We start from the raw sequence: 16,560 nt of genomic DNA, 5'->3' as shown, positions 1-16,560 counted from the left end.
TCCAGAAGCGTCACTACATGCTTATCAGTATTCCATCACAGTAAACACCAGCGAGGATGGACGGAGAGGCAATCTGAAAGAGCAAGACTGACAGATCTGTATTGGTTCAGCACTGGTTTCAGTGAGACAGCTCTTGGGAAAAGTAAAGTGAGAATGGCAAAGTTTTTCACTTCAGCTCATTAAGGGCCTGACTTGAAGGCTCATGAACCTGGCCAAAACATTCTTATTGGGGTTTTGAGGAGGGCTTTGAAAAACTAGGGGCTTGAACTTGATAGAGAAAGGAATAGACACTAGATAAAAGCAAGGAACACAGATTTCATGTCTTCCCATTGTTCAGCCTAGTTTAACAGGCTTGGTTACTAGGGGGAATTTATACTGGGTTACTACAGTCAACTCTTATCCAAGTTGCAAGTCAGCAACAAAAACACGGAAGTTAGTTGCCAGGTCAATATTTGACAGGAATATCTAACTGAAAACATTAGGGATTATCATCTAAATTACTTGGCTAACAGCAGAGAGGATTCCAAAACAGACCTGAGATAACCTGAACAATTGGAGAATGATCTCACTGTAAAGATTGAAGTCGGTGTTACAAACAGCCCCTGAAAAATGCTTCTCAATGTTAATAATGTTATCTCTGGCCTGATAAAATATCAGCATTCAATCCTCTAAAATTATACCAAAAAGTCCATTTTGTTCTGATTAGCCAAAGATATTAAGTCTTACAATGGATGGCCGTACCTAACTCAAAACAAGCCAAATAGAAGAAGTTCTTAGGTATCAAAGAAGTTGTATCCCAAACTCAGATACATATGGCAAATCCATGTAATGAAAAAGACAGGAAAACACAAGGGAACCCGGATTTCTTGCTGTCTGTCATGAATGACTCAGTTCCTGCCATGTTAGATTCATTTCACCTCCACAAATTACAGTCGTAAGGCAGGTGCAATGGGATCTGTCTCCATCCTCCTAAAGGTTTCTGTTTGGTTAGTCCAAAAAATTGGTGTTGTGCACTAATGGAAGTGCTGAAATAAAATCTTACAAGTCAAATATAAAATGTACTTAAAATACTGTATCAATTAAAAAGCAACGTAACCTGAGAGAGAAAAATGGTTATGTCCCAGAACTACAGTGAATCCTTTCAGAACTGTCCCATGTTGCTGCTTCCAGTGAATCACAACGGAGGAATACAGCAAAAGATATTTAAACAACAACAATGCTATCAATAAATAAGCTAGTACTATTCAAATGACAAATTACTGAGATTAAAAATACATTCTTAAAAAAAGGAAAGTACAAACCATCAGTTTTCAAACACTTCAGCACAATCTTACTTCTGTATTTTGTAAGCTCTTTTGGGCAGGAAACAGTTTCTCGCTTTGGGAATTTCTAACACCCCAGCTATGTTGGCTGGTGGTGTGAAGAGTGACTGTTGATTGACGTAACTTGGCTAGCAGAATCTGCCACAGTAGTCACAGATATACTGGCAAAAACAGTTCTTTTATCTGAACAGCTTTTATCAATTGTGGATTTATTTATTTATTTTTTTTTTGTATGAATAAACACAAGGACTTAAAGACCTGTGTGCAGTTGCACAGCTATGATCTTGCTGGGATCACAGAGACACAGAGGGATGGCTTGCATGACTGCATTGCTGTAATGGAACGATGCAGGCTCCTTAGGGAAGGAAATGCTACAAAGACAAGGAGATGGAGTGGCCCTTTATGTCAGAGAACAGCTGGAATGCATGGAGCTCTGCCTGGGGATGGACAATAAGCCAACGATGAGCTTATGGATAAGGGCTAAAGAGCAGATCAATATGAATGACGTTGTAGTGGACATCTGCCTAAGGCCACCTGACCAGGAAGAACAAGTGGATGAGGTAACATGGGAGGAATACAGAGACATTGCATGATCCTGTAGAGATGTGTTCAGGAAAGCCAGAGCCCACCTGCAGCCAAAACATCCAGCAAAGGATATGTCAAAAAATAAGTATCTGAAGGGAAGGTGTAAATAAAATGGAGCCAGACCCTTCTCAGTGGTGTTCAATGGTAGAACAAGAGGCAGAACAAACTGAAACACTGGTGGTTTCATCAATAAACATCAGGAAACACGTCTGTAGAGGCTGCAGAGTTTCCATCCTTGGAGATATTCAAAAGACACCCGGACATAGTGCTGTGTAACCAGCTCTAGGTAACCATACTTGAACAGTAAGCGGTGTTGGACCCGAGGATCTCCAGAGGTCCTTTCCAGTCTCAACCACTCTGTGGTTCTCCAAAAGCACTGCTGTGTCAGAAGAGTTCAAGACATGCACCAGTGCTTATATTACTGTTTTATACCAGCTTTTCTGTTCCATGAAGTACCCTTAAGGTGCACAGAGTCTGTGTGTTTGTGCTTCACGCAGAATAAAGGGAGCCCTTTCTCAAACAAAGCCTCTAGGCATTTTAGTAACATTAATAAATAACTGCTTTATACACTACATTCACAGTTCCACTATTTCAACCAAAAAAGATATTTTCCCAAATCATATTACCCCCATACACGGCCACTTAAATTATGAAAATCGGGGAGGGAAAAAAAAAAGGAGGGAAAGGGGAAAATCAAAACTCAGGCCTTCCACAACACAGCAATGCCCAATGCAGGACAAACAAAGCTGGGGAACAAAATCCAACCAAACACACAAAATAAAACACACTGCAAAATTAATTATTTCAGAGAATTCTTAACACTAATTGCAAATCCAGAAATCTTTATTACTCATGAAAATAAAGATTACATTATTTTTCTAACCAACATGGGGATACATGCCTTATAAACATGGCAGTAGGCTTCTATTCTGACAGATGCTGTGCCTGCCCCTGCTTATCAGTGGTCAAAACCAATATAAAAGGATGTCACCAAAAAAAGTGCAGCATTTTTTACCCAATTAGCACATATCAATAAATCAGTGCAGATTCTGGTCTTCTTAATGCTCAGTTATGGTTACTTCTGCTTCATTTGTAGGCTAAATAGCCTATGCCAGTTTCATTCTCCAGTTTCTTTCCACCATTGGCTACAGATAAAATTCTATATACTTTAAGAACATTAACCTACAAGCTTTGAAGACCAAGATACATTTTACTCCTTCAAGCATTCTCCCATTTCTTCCTCCTTTAAATGCATTATTTTCCTCTTTTGAGAACAAAACCACTCCTGTCTTCCCTTGGTCACTCACTGCACTGCCTCTAAATCAACACAGAGCATCTGTAACCTCTACTATCATGAGATTATTTTTTTCATTTATCCAGTTATTCAACTTTATTAATATTACCTGTTTGTTTGAAGATGCTCAGATGAATATTTACCTTTAAAAAGGTTATATAAGTTTACTTGCTGAGGATGATTGGCTCTGGGGCAGATGCATTCTGCAGCGGGGCAGGGGATCGAGGCGGGCAGGGCTTTTTTTCTGGCATTGAGGCCACTCAAGGCAGCCAAGGGAGCTGCCAGGGCTCGGAAGCCCTCGCAAGGGAGGCTCACGAGGCGTAGGCGAAGCCAGCAGCGGTAGCAGTGGGATATTTAAACCAGGCATCGCTGACATTTTGCAGCCACTCGCTGAGGCAGCAAACTCCCTGACTGTGTAAAAGCAGTACCTAGGGAGCACCGCAAACAGGACCAGCTGGCAGTTAGCGTGGGGTAGGGAGGAGTGTGGGGAGGATCCCCTCCTCCCTTTCCCACCTCCCTTTCTCATCCTCTCCTCTGGGAACTCTGCCTCTTACAACTTAAAATTTTAGTGAGGAGGCTACTGCACAGAGTACTAGCGAGCCTGCTGGTTTGCCATGGTTGCACCCCAGCGGAAGGCTGTAGTCATGGAAAGCGTGGAGATCCAGACAGAGGCCCCACACAAACGTGAGTGCACAGAGCCTGGCCCTCGCCATGCACGGTGGTGACAGATACAACACCTGCATCAGATGTGACCGGGTGAATGATTTACTCAGCCTTGTGGCTGACCTGAAGGAAGAGGTGGAGAGGCTGAGGAGCATTAGGGAGAGGGAGATGGATTAGTGGAGCCAGTCCCCACCAGCCCTGAGGCTTAGGCAGCCAGCAGAGGCTCCGCAAGAAGCACATCACCCCCTACTGTCTTGCGAGCAGGTAATAGGAGGGGACCAGCAGGCAGACAGAGTTCCTGCTACAGTGAACCCCCTCTCCTCTCCTCCCCCTAACAACGATGGTGATGAACTGGGGGACAGGGGGCAATGACAAAAGGTCCCTGCTCGGTGTTACAAGCATAGCAGGTGCACCTGCCCGGTGATTCCCCTACCTCCCCAGCTGTCCTTGCACTGCTCTGAGAGGACAGCTGGACAATGGCGAGGGGTTGGTCTTGGGACTGGTGCTCTTCAGCATCTTTATCGACGATGGAATCAAGTGCACCCTCAGCAAGTTTGCAGATGACACCAAGCTGAGCAGTGCAGTTGATACAATAAATGAAAGGGATGCCATCCAGAGGGACCTGGACAGGCTGGAAAAGTGGGCCCATGAGAACCTAATGAGGTTCAACAAGGCCAACTGCAAGGTGTTGCACTTGGGCTGGGGCAATCCCAGGTATTTATATAGACTGGGTGAAGAAGAACTTGAGAGCAGTCCTGTGGAGAAGGACTTGGGGGTCCTGATGGACAAGAAGCTGGACATGAGCCAGCAGTGCGTGTTTGCAGCCCAGAAGGCCATCTATGTCCTGGGCTACATTAAAAAAGGGGTGGCCAGCAGGGAGAGGAAGGTGATTGTCCCCCTCTACTCTGCTCTTGTGAGACCCCACCTCAAATACTGTGTGCAGGCCTGGGGCCCCCAGCACAAGAAGGACATGGAGCTCTTGGAACGGGGTCCAGAGGGCCACTAAGATGATTAGAGGGCTGGAGCACCTCTCCTATGAAGAAAGGTTGAGGAAACTGGGCTTGTTCAGCTTGGAGAAGAAAAGGCTCCGGGGAGACCTCATTGCAGCCTTCCAGTACTTGAAGGGAGAGTATAAACGGGAGGGTGAATACCCGTTTACACGTGTTGATAGTGACAGGACAAGGGGGAACGGTTTTAAACTAAGACGGGAAATTTAGGTTAGATATTAGGAGAAAGTTTTTTACTCAGAAGGTGGTGAGACACTGGCACAGGTTGCCCAGATAGGTTGTGGATGCCCCATCCCTGGAAGCATTCAAGGCCAGGCTGGATGCAGCTCTTGGCAGCCTGCTCTAGTGGTTGGCAACCCTGCCAAGAGCAAGGGGGTTGAAACTAAATGATCTTTTCAACCCAGGCCATTCAATGATTCTATAAGCCAAGTATCATCCAGGACTCTGTTTCCATCATCTCAACTATATTAGGCAATATTTTTTCCTAAAGACATAGGTGTTTCACTTGCTCAGAGCACACAGCCGTGACTCAGGAAATCTGAGTTCTGCTTGTTGCTTTTTGACTGAGGACCTGGCAAACTTTGCCCATATCACTTCACCTGCAGCACATCAGTTTATCTTTCTACTTTGTCATTTGCCTCACTCCAGCCTCTCTGTAAAACATTCAAGAACCTATGAATTTATTTCCACAACATGCTTAAGACTGGAGAATTGGCAAAGTTATTCCATATATGAGGACAACTGTCATCAGTTTCAGTTCCTCACGTACTAGTGACACAATACTACTATTTTGCTCATCCTGACTAAGAAAAAAATAATGTTAAGAACATCTTTCTTCTCAGCCCATTCACCAGCTGTGCACAGTTACTCACATTGTGATTGTAACATAAATCAGGACCTAAGCCTATTGAACAGTATTTCAGATGTTCTCCACAGATGACGCAGCTTGATATATATACCTCAGGTGACAGGTGTGAGCACTCACGTGTGAGCAGTGGACACTGGCGATATGGAGAAGATTTTTACACCCAACTGGCCCTGCCAAGCATGCAAAAGCAAGCTGCAAGGCTCTGGATGCCAGCATTAGAGGTGTAAATTCAAGATCAATAACCACATTGCAAGGCAGTATCATGCATGGGTCCCAGCTGTCCAAACTAGGTGGACAATCACCTGATTTAAGCCATACAGGAATCATTCCCGAGGAAAGGCTTTATAAGGAAGGAGGTGTTATGTTGATTAAGGACATACACTGCTAATCTGAACGAGGTGAATTTGAACAACACTAGAATGCTACTATTTTAATCTAGCAGCCCTTAAGCTGCGCTAACATTATATTGAAAACAAGGGAAATGGAAGACAAACCGCAATGTTGGGAAAGAAATCTAGTAACTTAAGCCACTGCTGGTACACTTTCCTCTTCACACCCAAGGTCTGAAAGCAGCCATAGAATAATGCAAATTTACTGTCCTAGACCAAGTCACACACATTGCTTCTTTCTTAAAGTTTTAAACTCATTGTCCGGCAATCATAGTGCAATTAAGACAGCTGCATCTGAAACATTCTCAGCTTGCATATTTTATTTTTTCTCTCTGAGATAATGGTGCAGACCAAATTTATTTATTTCTTCCTCTGCATTATGGTAGTCTCAGAAGCTTGGTACAAGATCAACAATATCAAGTACAAAGGCCTCTTTTTCCTGTCCATCACCAAGTGGTCTGTTTTAGCCACTATCACGTCCTGTTAGTGGTAAACTCCGTATCAGTACTGATTTTTTCTCCCCTTGTTCTCCGTTTGCAGCATCTTGCATTTTGTCAATATACATCTTAATAAAGAAAGATATCCCAGACTAAAAGCTTCTACCGTTTCTTTAATCTGATCATTTTTTGTTTTGTGGAAGTTAATGTCAACATGGCAGTACACTGCAACTTCCCTAGCATTTACAAGGCTTTATGGCATCAACACCTACCGATTTCTACTACTTGGAAATCATGGAAGATGAACAGATTTCTCATAAATGTAGTTGATATTAAAAAGCTATGGAACACCAAGTGCAAGGACATAAGTTATAAAATATTCCAATAATAAAAACAGAAAATTTCCACCTTTACATTCAACACCAAAGAATCCACAAATAGAGACAATTTTGCCCTTTTAAAGGAGGTAGGAACTAATGTTATCTTGTTTAAGAACTCTCAAGCACACCATCCAGTATTTGATCTTAGAAGACTTGCTGTACATGAACAATAACCTCCCTGTGTTTAAATCTGAGTCATATTCCAGAACCAGTCTTAGGATTGAAGAAAGATGAGACTACAGTATTTAACTTCTGCTTTCAGACTCTTAAAGCTAATGTCACTTCGTTTTCTATAAAAAAATGTGAAGCCTAGGCTTCAGAAGGACACCCTTCTGTTTGAAAACAAACGAAAGCTGAGATTCTTAAGAACAACATGATCTAAACAGCATATATTTAGGGAGTTAGTAATACTAGAACGATGGGTTTTAATTTCTTCTATCTACCCAGTAGCATATGCCCTTCTAGTATCTTCAGCCTGAAAAAGATTGAATTAGGCAGGTTCATACACTGAAGTCCAGTAATTTCTGAACATAAAATTCCATTTGCAGTATTGATCATCAGCAGCATTAACTGAAGACAGAATGGAAAATAATCTCCAAAGGAATTCAGTACTGAGGTGACTGAAGGTTAGGGGCACACCACTGAGTTAGAGAGAAGAAGAAAGTTAAATGTAGCTAGGAGGAGCTGTGTTGGGAAGTGTGAATATCAGATCGAAGCTCTACCTCATCCAAACAGTTCACGGTTCTTTTTGTCCTTCTCTCCCTCCCCCTCTTCATCACTCAGTAACACCTTTTACTCTAGAATGAAAAATACTCTTTTCTGCAAATAGACGTATTCATTCCCAAGTCCCTTAACAAGTACAAAAGTCTATTTGAAAGCTGTAAGAAAGAGTTTCACATATATATATTTTAATCAAATTCCACAACTGCTCTTCTCTCCTCTTCCTCAGCCCACCTCCTAAAACAAAATTCTTCATTCTCCACATCTGTATTTAACTGAATAATTATGTTACTGCACAATAACATAGTTTTACAGTTTTCTCCTCCTTACTAAGCCTTAGCTGTCAAATGTCTTCCAACATGCATAGGGGCTGGGTTATTATATGCAACACAAGTCTCCCGTTCCCTGAAACTGACCTAGTAATAGAAATGACTTATCAATACTCAAAAATGCTTGGGGAAAGTGTAGAGTTGTGGCATCTATTTCCTTATATCACTGATCAAGAGATGGGAAACATAAGGACAGATAATACTTTCCTTTAGGAGCCATCTACTCCTTTTCATTATTTTCAAGTGTATCTGTTTTACATGGAGGTTGGCAAGGAAGACTCTTCCTGCACTGTCTCAGATTTCCAGCTTTCTCCATCATTGGGCTCTGTGATTAGGTCTGGGTTTTTGCCATAGAATTAAATAGACATTGCTGGGGCTCCTCTTGCCAATTACACTTTAGTGTAGCTTCTACCCAGTTACCTCCATTGCTGTGGAAGGAGTAGTTTATATCCTGGAAAGAACAATGAATTGGATACTACTTTAAGTACTGTTAGATCAGACCTAGTCTGATCTGCAAATTAAAACAAGTAAAGGAACTGTGTTACCCTGTTTGCTTCTAATTCTGACAGAGATTGCACTTACACAAAGATTCCAGCCTTGGCAGTTTTGCTTCAAAGTCAGTGCCAAGGCCAGGATAATCCTTTCCAGCAAAATTCTCCCTGATTTTTGAGCCACAAAGTTCCCTATAAAATATAATTTGGTATCTGCTACTCCCCATTTACAACCATGCACTGAGCAAGCTTTGAAAAGAGACAGGACAGATGTTCAAATGCTAAGCCATGTGACACCAAAAGGAGTCATGAATCCCTAAAAAGGTTCATACCTAATTTCTTAACCCTTATCTTCAGGTGGGGGTACCACAAGGAACAGAAAAATACCAATCCAATGAAAAAGCAGAAAAGAAAAAATAAATTTACTTTCCTGAATGGTAGCTCTTACTCTACAGCTCATAAATTACAACACATGGAATACTAAAAAATTACTTTTTTTTTTAAAGGTAGCATTCACTACAAAAAGAAAGATGGGTCAAAGTCAGACAGTGAGCAGGACAGAAACACTGTGTGTGCTTGTGTATATATGCTTTCTTACACAGAGCTACTTTTCAGAAAGTTCTTTAGTCACAGAATTAGGCAAATACATCTAACTCTGTGAAGATAAACTCATGAAGAATGACCAACTATAAATTTGCATTGGCCGTTGTGTCTTCATCTCAAGCAAGTCTTTATGTTATCAGTATCAGAATATATAGGTCATATTTCTGGCATAACTATTTGTTCATATCATACTTTTAAAATGGGTATTTCTTAATTAATTCTAACACAGCTGATGAAAGGTCTTCAGTCAAAGATGACAAGGGCTAATGAACAGATGCCTTCATACAAGCCTAGATGCCTGGACAAAAAAAGTAGGAAAAGGGACATACGTTGTTCTAGATCCAGACAAGCAACCCCCATCAACAGGAGTTTGCACATGGATTGAGATTACCATAGGTAACATAGACTTTGATGTCAGATTGTAAATTTTACTCATTATTAGCCTTCAATTAACAAACATCTGACAAAATGGCTTGTGTTTTCATCTGTTTTATGTATATGCATGCTTACTGTTTTTTTAAGATTGCTGTTATAAATGCACATGCACCAAAAGGAAATCAGAAAGAAGATGAGAGAGGAGAGGATTTCAATAAGCATCTACTGACAATTGATCATTTATTCTAGTTAAAAATAAATAATTATGCAAGAAATAATAACAAGTAATATTTTGGAGGATTGTTCCTTTAAAATCATTACACTTAATAATACTTCTGTTTAATGACATGGATGTGCATGGGAGTTTTATCAGTTTTCTGGTATAAAATATGTATGTGTATGCCTAGTTTTACCAGTTTTCTGTAATTCATTCAAGAATACTACTTTTGCTACTATTAAGTCCTACACTCTGAAATTTCAGCAGACCAAGCCGGTGACATATCTTAATGCTTCCAAAAGACATCTAATTCGCATTCACAACACTCTGTACTTTGGCTTTCTGAGGGACTATACCTTGGAATTCCAGTAGACTGAATAGATGACACAGAGAATCCAATATATAAGTATTATTTTCAGAATGCCTTTAAAGAAACCCAGTGTGTATTTCCCCAGACCTGAAAAAACTTATTTTTATAACATCTGAACATAGAAGAAAAAAAGTTGCCATGAATATTTCTGATATTAATAAAGACATTAATCTTGCCACATAGTGTCATGAAAATATTGTGTTTTCCTTACCAGCAACTGAGAAGGGAGTACGTACTTTGAACAGAAAAGATACAACACACAACATAAATCAAAAATTGCAGGAATTAAAAATCAACAGGGTGGAGAAAAGGAAACTGCTATCACAAGTGGGCAATTAAATGAGGAAAAAAAAAAAACATATAAGAACAACCTACCAATCCAATTATCCATCAGAGACTGCAGTTCCTGCGGCTTCTACATGACTTGCTGATCAGGGGCCGTCACAGAACACCTAAGCAATAAGAATTCCACATTTCAAACTTGTAATACTTATCAGCAATTTACAGTTTTCAAGAAGCCTAGGGAGACCTGTTCCACCTTGTTCATTTCTCCATTAAAAAAAAAAAAAAAAAAAAAGCAACAGACTGAGATTTGGGGGATCTGTTTGCTTGTTCTGTTCTTGTAAGTAAACTAACCTTTGATAACATCTCCGTTTGCAGCAGGGAACATAGAATGAAGTAGAACGATTTTGTTAAAATATTTCCCCTGCCCTGAACTCATCATCTGCATTTATACATATGATTTTTCTTTAAGCTTACAGAGTAATGATGGAGTGCTGTAAGGCATGGAAAGAAGACTTCTTTTCATATGCATTATTACATTAGACTGTGCACTTTCACCAGTGAATGGGGGAAAAACACCACCAAACTAGTCCCCCTAGCGTACCTATGCAGTAGGAGTCTAAAGAACATGTAGCAAATCACTACACTGTCTTTTTGTGTGAAGTAACATTTTTTTTTTTAAGTAGAAGATGACCACTTAGAGAAACTGCAGGGAAACGGGAAACTAGGAAATCTTTCAGCTGACTTACCTAATTTCCCTGTTGTTTCTAAGCAAGTAAAATAATTAATGTTATACAAGGAAAATTAATCTGTATCCAGAAGATTTTATTAAATGAAATGCGCTGACCTGATGGCAATTACCAAATCTGGTTTTAACGTAGCACTTTGTTTAGCCTAGGGCTTTCTCTTCCTTCTAGCACTGAAATTGTATAAAAAGAAAGCTAACACTGTTTAGAAGACTTTTGATTCATTAGTATTTCTATCCTGGCACCTATACCTTCCAGAATACATAAATGACAGTCACGACTGTGAAAATGCCTCCTGTAATAATTTTAAGAGTGTAATAAAAACCAAGCGCTTGACGTACACAAAAAGGTAAGACCCTGTAACAACAGTTCAGATGCCTCCTCAGGAGGATTTTGAGTTTAACGATACATGTTGGGAAAAAAAGTAGGCTCTATCTGCTCTCTAGCAATGCCCCCGTTCCAAGTTGAACACAGCAGGAGACAGCGTACTCAGGTGAAAGCACATACAAGGAGTGTTTGCATGTTGCTCCACGAAGAAGGGAAATCACTTGCTGTCTGAAAACAAAACGGGGCACAACACAAGGGCTAGGAGTCCCTCCAAAAAGTGTTACGTAAGGCATTGTCAAACTTCATGTCACCTCCACGGAGGCCGCAAGTTTCTGCTTTCCCAACCCCTGGTGAGCACGGATGAACGATCTGAACGACACAGCTCCCGGACAGGAGGTGACTGCCCAAGTCTCCCGGGTTGCAGGAGGGGGAAACCCGCCTCGGCGTCCCGGTGAAACTCCGGCTTGGCCCCGGGCAGGCGCGGCTCGGCAGCCGGGCCGGCGGGACTCCCTCCCGGGATGGCAGCCCCCGGCTCCCTCGCACTCCTCCGCGGGACCCGGCGGGACCCGCTCCCCCTCGCCGGGCGGGGCAAGCCCCCGGCTAGGGGAAGAGGGGCTCGGGAGGTAAAACGGTGAGCGCAGCGCCACGACCCGAGCGGGCACTCACCTTCCCGGGCGGCGGCGGGCCGCCCAGCGCCCCCCTGCCCGGGCAGCCGAGCGGTCCTTCAGCCTCCTTCGCTCCGGGGGGGCGGGCAGCTCCGGCTCGGTCCCCGGAGGGGTGTCAGCCGGCGGGTCCCAGCCGGGGCGGCACCGGCGGCTCCACTCTCCGCGGGATGGGGATGAGGATGAGGAGGGCGGCGGGGAGGACCCCGCTCTCCCCGGGATGCGCCTCCTCCGCCCGGCTCTCTCTCTCTCTTCGGGGCCTGCCCGCTCCCCGCTGCTGTCCCGAGGCGCAGCCCGGCCCCGGCCGGCCGTCCCGCTCGCCTTCCCCGCCCCTCTCCCCGGCGGCCAGCCGCGCGGTGCACAGGCCCCGCCGGCGGCCAGCAGGACCCGGGGGCGACGGGGGGGGGATCCGCGCCGGCCTCCCGGCCTCTCCCCGGGGCCTGGTACGCGATCTCCGCGGGGAGACGAGGCCTGGCGAGGGGCGAGCGGCCCCGGGAAGGTCACCGGCACGGCGCTGCCGGGCACGGGGAGGCTTCCTCCGGCACCGCCGCCGCTACCGCTGCCGGCCCAGCCTCAGCGGCCGCTGGGTGCCGCGCTCCGCCCGGGCTCGCTCTGTGCCGCTGCCCGGCGGCCGCCTCCGGGTCCGAGTGCCAGGCTGCCCCCTTCCCCTTTCTTTCTTCCTTCCTTCCTTCCTTCCTTCCTTGCCTCCCGCCCCTTCCCCGCTGCCAGCCTTCCCCCGCCGGCTCCCTCCGGCGCCCGGTGCCAGGCTGCCCCCTGCGGGTCCCGCCGCCGTAGGCTGCCCACCGCCGGCGGCCCGAGGCGGAGGCGGGCTTGCAGGGCAGCCGCCGCTGCCTACCGGCGGCTACCGAGAACCGGCCGCTCGCCTCCGCCGCTCTGCCCGAGGCTCAGCGGCAGCTGCAGTGCCTGTGTGTCTGTGTCATGTCTGTGCATGGGCGGGCGGAGGCGCGGGGCCGAGGCGGAGCCAGCCCGTGACACACCGCCCAGCGACAGGCGCCCGGCGCCCAACCAGCGGCGGCCTCGCCGAGCGGCGCCCGGGGCCGCCGCACCTGGGCCCGGCCGCTCGGGTGAGTGAGGGGGGAGCCGGGGGTGCCCCGGGATGGGGGCGGCGGGGTGACCGGCCGCGGGGTGCCCGGCGGCGAGCAAAAAGCTTCCCACCGCCGGTAACACGCCCGAATCGAGCGCCTCCTCTGCCAGCCTCCCTGCCCGCGTCCTCCTGCGATGAACGCACCTTATTCCTCCACACCACGGGCACAGAGCTGTCATCGAGGCTCTTTTTTTTTCAGTTATTTTTATTCATCGGTTTTATTTCTCTCCATCAGCAGCGTAAAATGGATTGTTTCACCGCATTAGCATGCTAAGAGGACCGTAGGATAAGCTCTGTGTACGGGCGCGGAGGGGATATGAAATTGGGTGAGGAGTACGAGCAGGGCAGAAACTACGGGAGGGGAGCAAACGTGAATACATTTCAGTTTTAAAAAGGCACTGATCCGTTCTTAGAATGGAAGAGGAAGGAAAGTAGACACGTGCTTTGAGTAATAATTTAAATAATCAGAAATAACAGGGATACCATTCAGTACCTATCGCTTTCTTTCTCCACAACAATAAAGGAACGTTTTAGGGAAGAATGTTGTTCAGTAAAGGTTACCAGAGATCCAGAGATGCTAATTTCTCACATCGGCTACTTAAATGCTATAACTTACTCAGAAGTTGTTGTACTGTGGGCAGCAGTTATGTTTTGCAGTATGCTGTACCGAAATGCTGTGAACTCTGGAGCAGATTATTCATGGGAGGACAGTGTTTGCCAGACTTGATTAAGGCATCAGTCCGTCAAACTTAGTATTCTGCCGCCAGCAGTGCCTGATGCCATAGTCAGGGGTGGTATCAGATGAACTGGAGTAAATCATGAAGTTGAACATGCAAGTGATATCACTTCAGTGTTAGTGGCTTAAAATTTTGACATATTTTGACAACTAAGAAACTATTTTGGAAAAAAAAAAGAAAAAAGAAAAAAGAAAGAAAGAAAAAAAAACTCTGCATATCTGTAAAAAGAATTGAATTTGGATCTGAATGATTTTTGGGAAAGCTACAGTAACATACAGATCGGTCTCTATTACACTAGTTATTTTCTTGAGCAGATCAAAGTCAGGAATGAGCTATACTGAAGTAAGTTATTCTGTCCATTTTCCTAAGTGAAGCTAAAGGATCAGCTATCATGTAATAACATGTCTTTATCTTTTCTTGCACTGGTGAAGGTTTGTAACTGCTTTGGTGACAGTCATGATGAAAGAATTGCTGGAGATGTATGAAGGAGGAAACAAGATTGTATATACGGCTTCATTATTAAGAAAACCAGGTTGTCTGCTGCCTATCACTGGAAGTCTCAGCAGATAAACATTTTTTTGTCTCATGCTGTGTCTTAAAAACTGGTAAATTGTCAGTCTGATCCTACAAAATACTGAACAATTTCTGCAGATTCATAATGTTCTTATCTACTATTAGAGCAGAGAAGTCTCAGCACCCACAACATTTCTTAGGTTTTAAGAGCAGCATGGATTATTAGGATTGTCTAATGTACCTCCATACATGACAAATGATGGAGCTTAATACTGCGGCAAAGTATTGTACTTGAAATTGCTCTGCATCTGTCAGGTTGCTTTCCTACACAGAATGGACAACAGTTGTTCAAGCCCAAGGGAGCATTCATCAAGCTCTGGCTGAGAACGATTACCACCAGGTTACGAGAACTAACATGGACAGGAGGAGCAACTACCTGTGAAGATAAAGTTTTTCGGAAACTAAGTTTATAAACAAGTAATCTTTTCACATTAATCATAAAATTGCTCCATCAGTCTTTGTCCTTGAAGATTCTGAAGTGACAATTGCTTTGGACATGGAGTAAAAAAATAGCACAGAAGGATAATTATGCCAAGGACATGTAAAAATAAAAATTAGCTGCAAATACTTGCACTTCAGATCTCATTCAGCCAGAAAGAATTTTTTCTGAGAAGCTACACAGGTTCTGGAGAAAGAGGTCTACTTACATTAAAAAGCAAAACCTGTAATAATGTCAAGTATAGGGTTTTAAAAATAAACAGTTATTTAAGGTTGCAAATCTGAAAGTTTTAACAATCCTATTAATAAAAATACGTAAACCAGACATTCCCTTTTGAATAAAAATGTCTATTTTGAGGTGGTGCTAATATAAAGGCTTTTATAAGAGCTTTTAGGGGTTACCTCTAATGCGCAATACAATAAATGATACTAGTATGAATTACCACACAAGTGTTTGGTCTTTTTTCCTTATTGGAGAAAGGAGATAAAGTCATAACAGTGTATGTCTTCAAATACATTATGGTACTTTCACTACACTAGAACATCAGTAGAGAGAACTAAGTCTGTTCATAAGACATTGAACATTTAGACTAGATGAGTTTTGATTAAAAGAACAAAATCTGTTTCCAATATAGCCATTTTATGTGAAGGAGAGGAAGGGGTCTAAGGCCCACAAGTATTGAAACCAAGAATGTACACGAAGTCTGTCTCCCATTTCACACCAGTGAAGTCCTTGAGACATTCTTACAGCTGCTTCATTGATACATTGAAGTCAACCAACATGAGGTCTTCTGAAAAAAAAAAAGTGATTTGTTCAGTAGGTAACCTAAAAGTCCTTTACTGCTCTAACAGTGCAATATGTGACAGATTTCTGTGGAAATTTGATTTCTGTGCCCCCATTCCTCAACACACACTCCTGTGATTAATCAGCATTTTAAATACCTAGCAAGGCTGATGCTGCTGCATCACACTCAAGATATGGGACATGCACAGACAAAACTAAGTCCTCCGTGAGCTGCTTTTGTGTGGAATTGATAAAATAACTACTTCAGCATAGAAATCAACAATTCAGGCTATTCTCACGGGGAACAGAAATTCAAATCTGGTTTAGCAGGGCTGGCTGAATTGTGTTAACTGATCCACTTCAACACAGAAGGTTAGGACTCTGTTCATAAATTGCTGCTCTTGACTTCTATATGCAAAATTGCACACCTGTTAATGGTATCGGAGCATGAAGAGCAAAACCAGAAGCTAGAAGCAAGTCCTAGCTTGTGAGATTCTTATTATCATTTGCCACATCTTTTGTAGTTGGAAAAATCTTTTAGACAGGAAATGAATGAAATATAATCTACTCTGGAAAAATAAATTTCCAGCTCTTGAATGTAAAATGGAAGCTCTGTTACATAAGCTCTCCACTATGGACACTACATTAAAATACATGCCTTTAAATAACTAGAAAATATCATGAAAACCTAAAGCTTTTAGAATTCAAATAAAATTAAATTATTAAAATATCAATATTCCTCTTCTATGCCAAAATAAATTTCTGACAATAAACTGAATGTTCTTTGATAAATTGTGTTGAATTTTACATGGGTTTCTCCTGGAATTCAGTTGTGCTTCTTGACACGAAAAGGTAA

General features: G+C 43.4%; 2 protein-coding genes across 2 annotated transcripts in view; one reads left to right on the top strand and one right to left on the bottom strand.

Moving 5' to 3' along the window:
- LARGE1 (LARGE xylosyl- and glucuronyltransferase 1) overlaps positions 1–12,338 on the bottom strand; it is a 282,149-nt gene extending 269,811 nt beyond the window's left edge. Inside the window, exons 1-2 of the mRNA XM_035340539.1 lie at positions 12,072–12,338; positions 10,426–10,502 (exon numbers count right to left, since the gene is read on the bottom strand). The gene's annotated coding sequence lies outside the window, so the exon portion shown is untranslated. The remainder of the gene's footprint in view (positions 1–10,425; positions 10,503–12,071) is intronic.
- Positions 12,238–15,362, top strand: LOC118160289 (translation initiation factor IF-2-like). The gene is made up of 2 exons (XM_035314887.1): positions 12,238–13,152; positions 14,341–15,362. Exons 1-2 carry the CDS (start codon positions 12,238–12,240, stop codon positions 14,392–14,394), a joined length of 969 nt encoding a protein of 322 aa, XP_035170778.1. The 3' UTR covers positions 14,395–15,362.
- Positions 15,363–16,560: the final 1,198 nt, after the last annotated feature.

Source organism: Oxyura jamaicensis, chromosome 1 (genome assembly GCF_011077185.1).
Source record: "Oxyura jamaicensis isolate SHBP4307 breed ruddy duck chromosome 1, BPBGC_Ojam_1.0, whole genome shotgun sequence".
Classification (NCBI taxonomy): domain Eukaryota; kingdom Metazoa; phylum Chordata; class Aves; order Anseriformes; family Anatidae; genus Oxyura; species Oxyura jamaicensis.
The sequence above is the reverse complement of the archived record's forward strand: the minus strand, read 5'-3'. Positions and strand labels throughout refer to the sequence as shown.

Bases quoted from the DNA above. Each gene is read 5' to 3' on its own strand.
- LOC118160289 (XM_035314887.1), top strand. From the start codon at position 12,238: ATGGGGATGAGGATGAGGAGGGCGGCGGGGAGGACCCCGCTCTCCCCG. The intron at 13,153-14,340 runs GTGAGTGAGGGG...GCACTGGTGAAG, and splicing joins ACCTGGGCCCGGCCGCTCGG to GTTTGTAACTGCTTTGGTGA.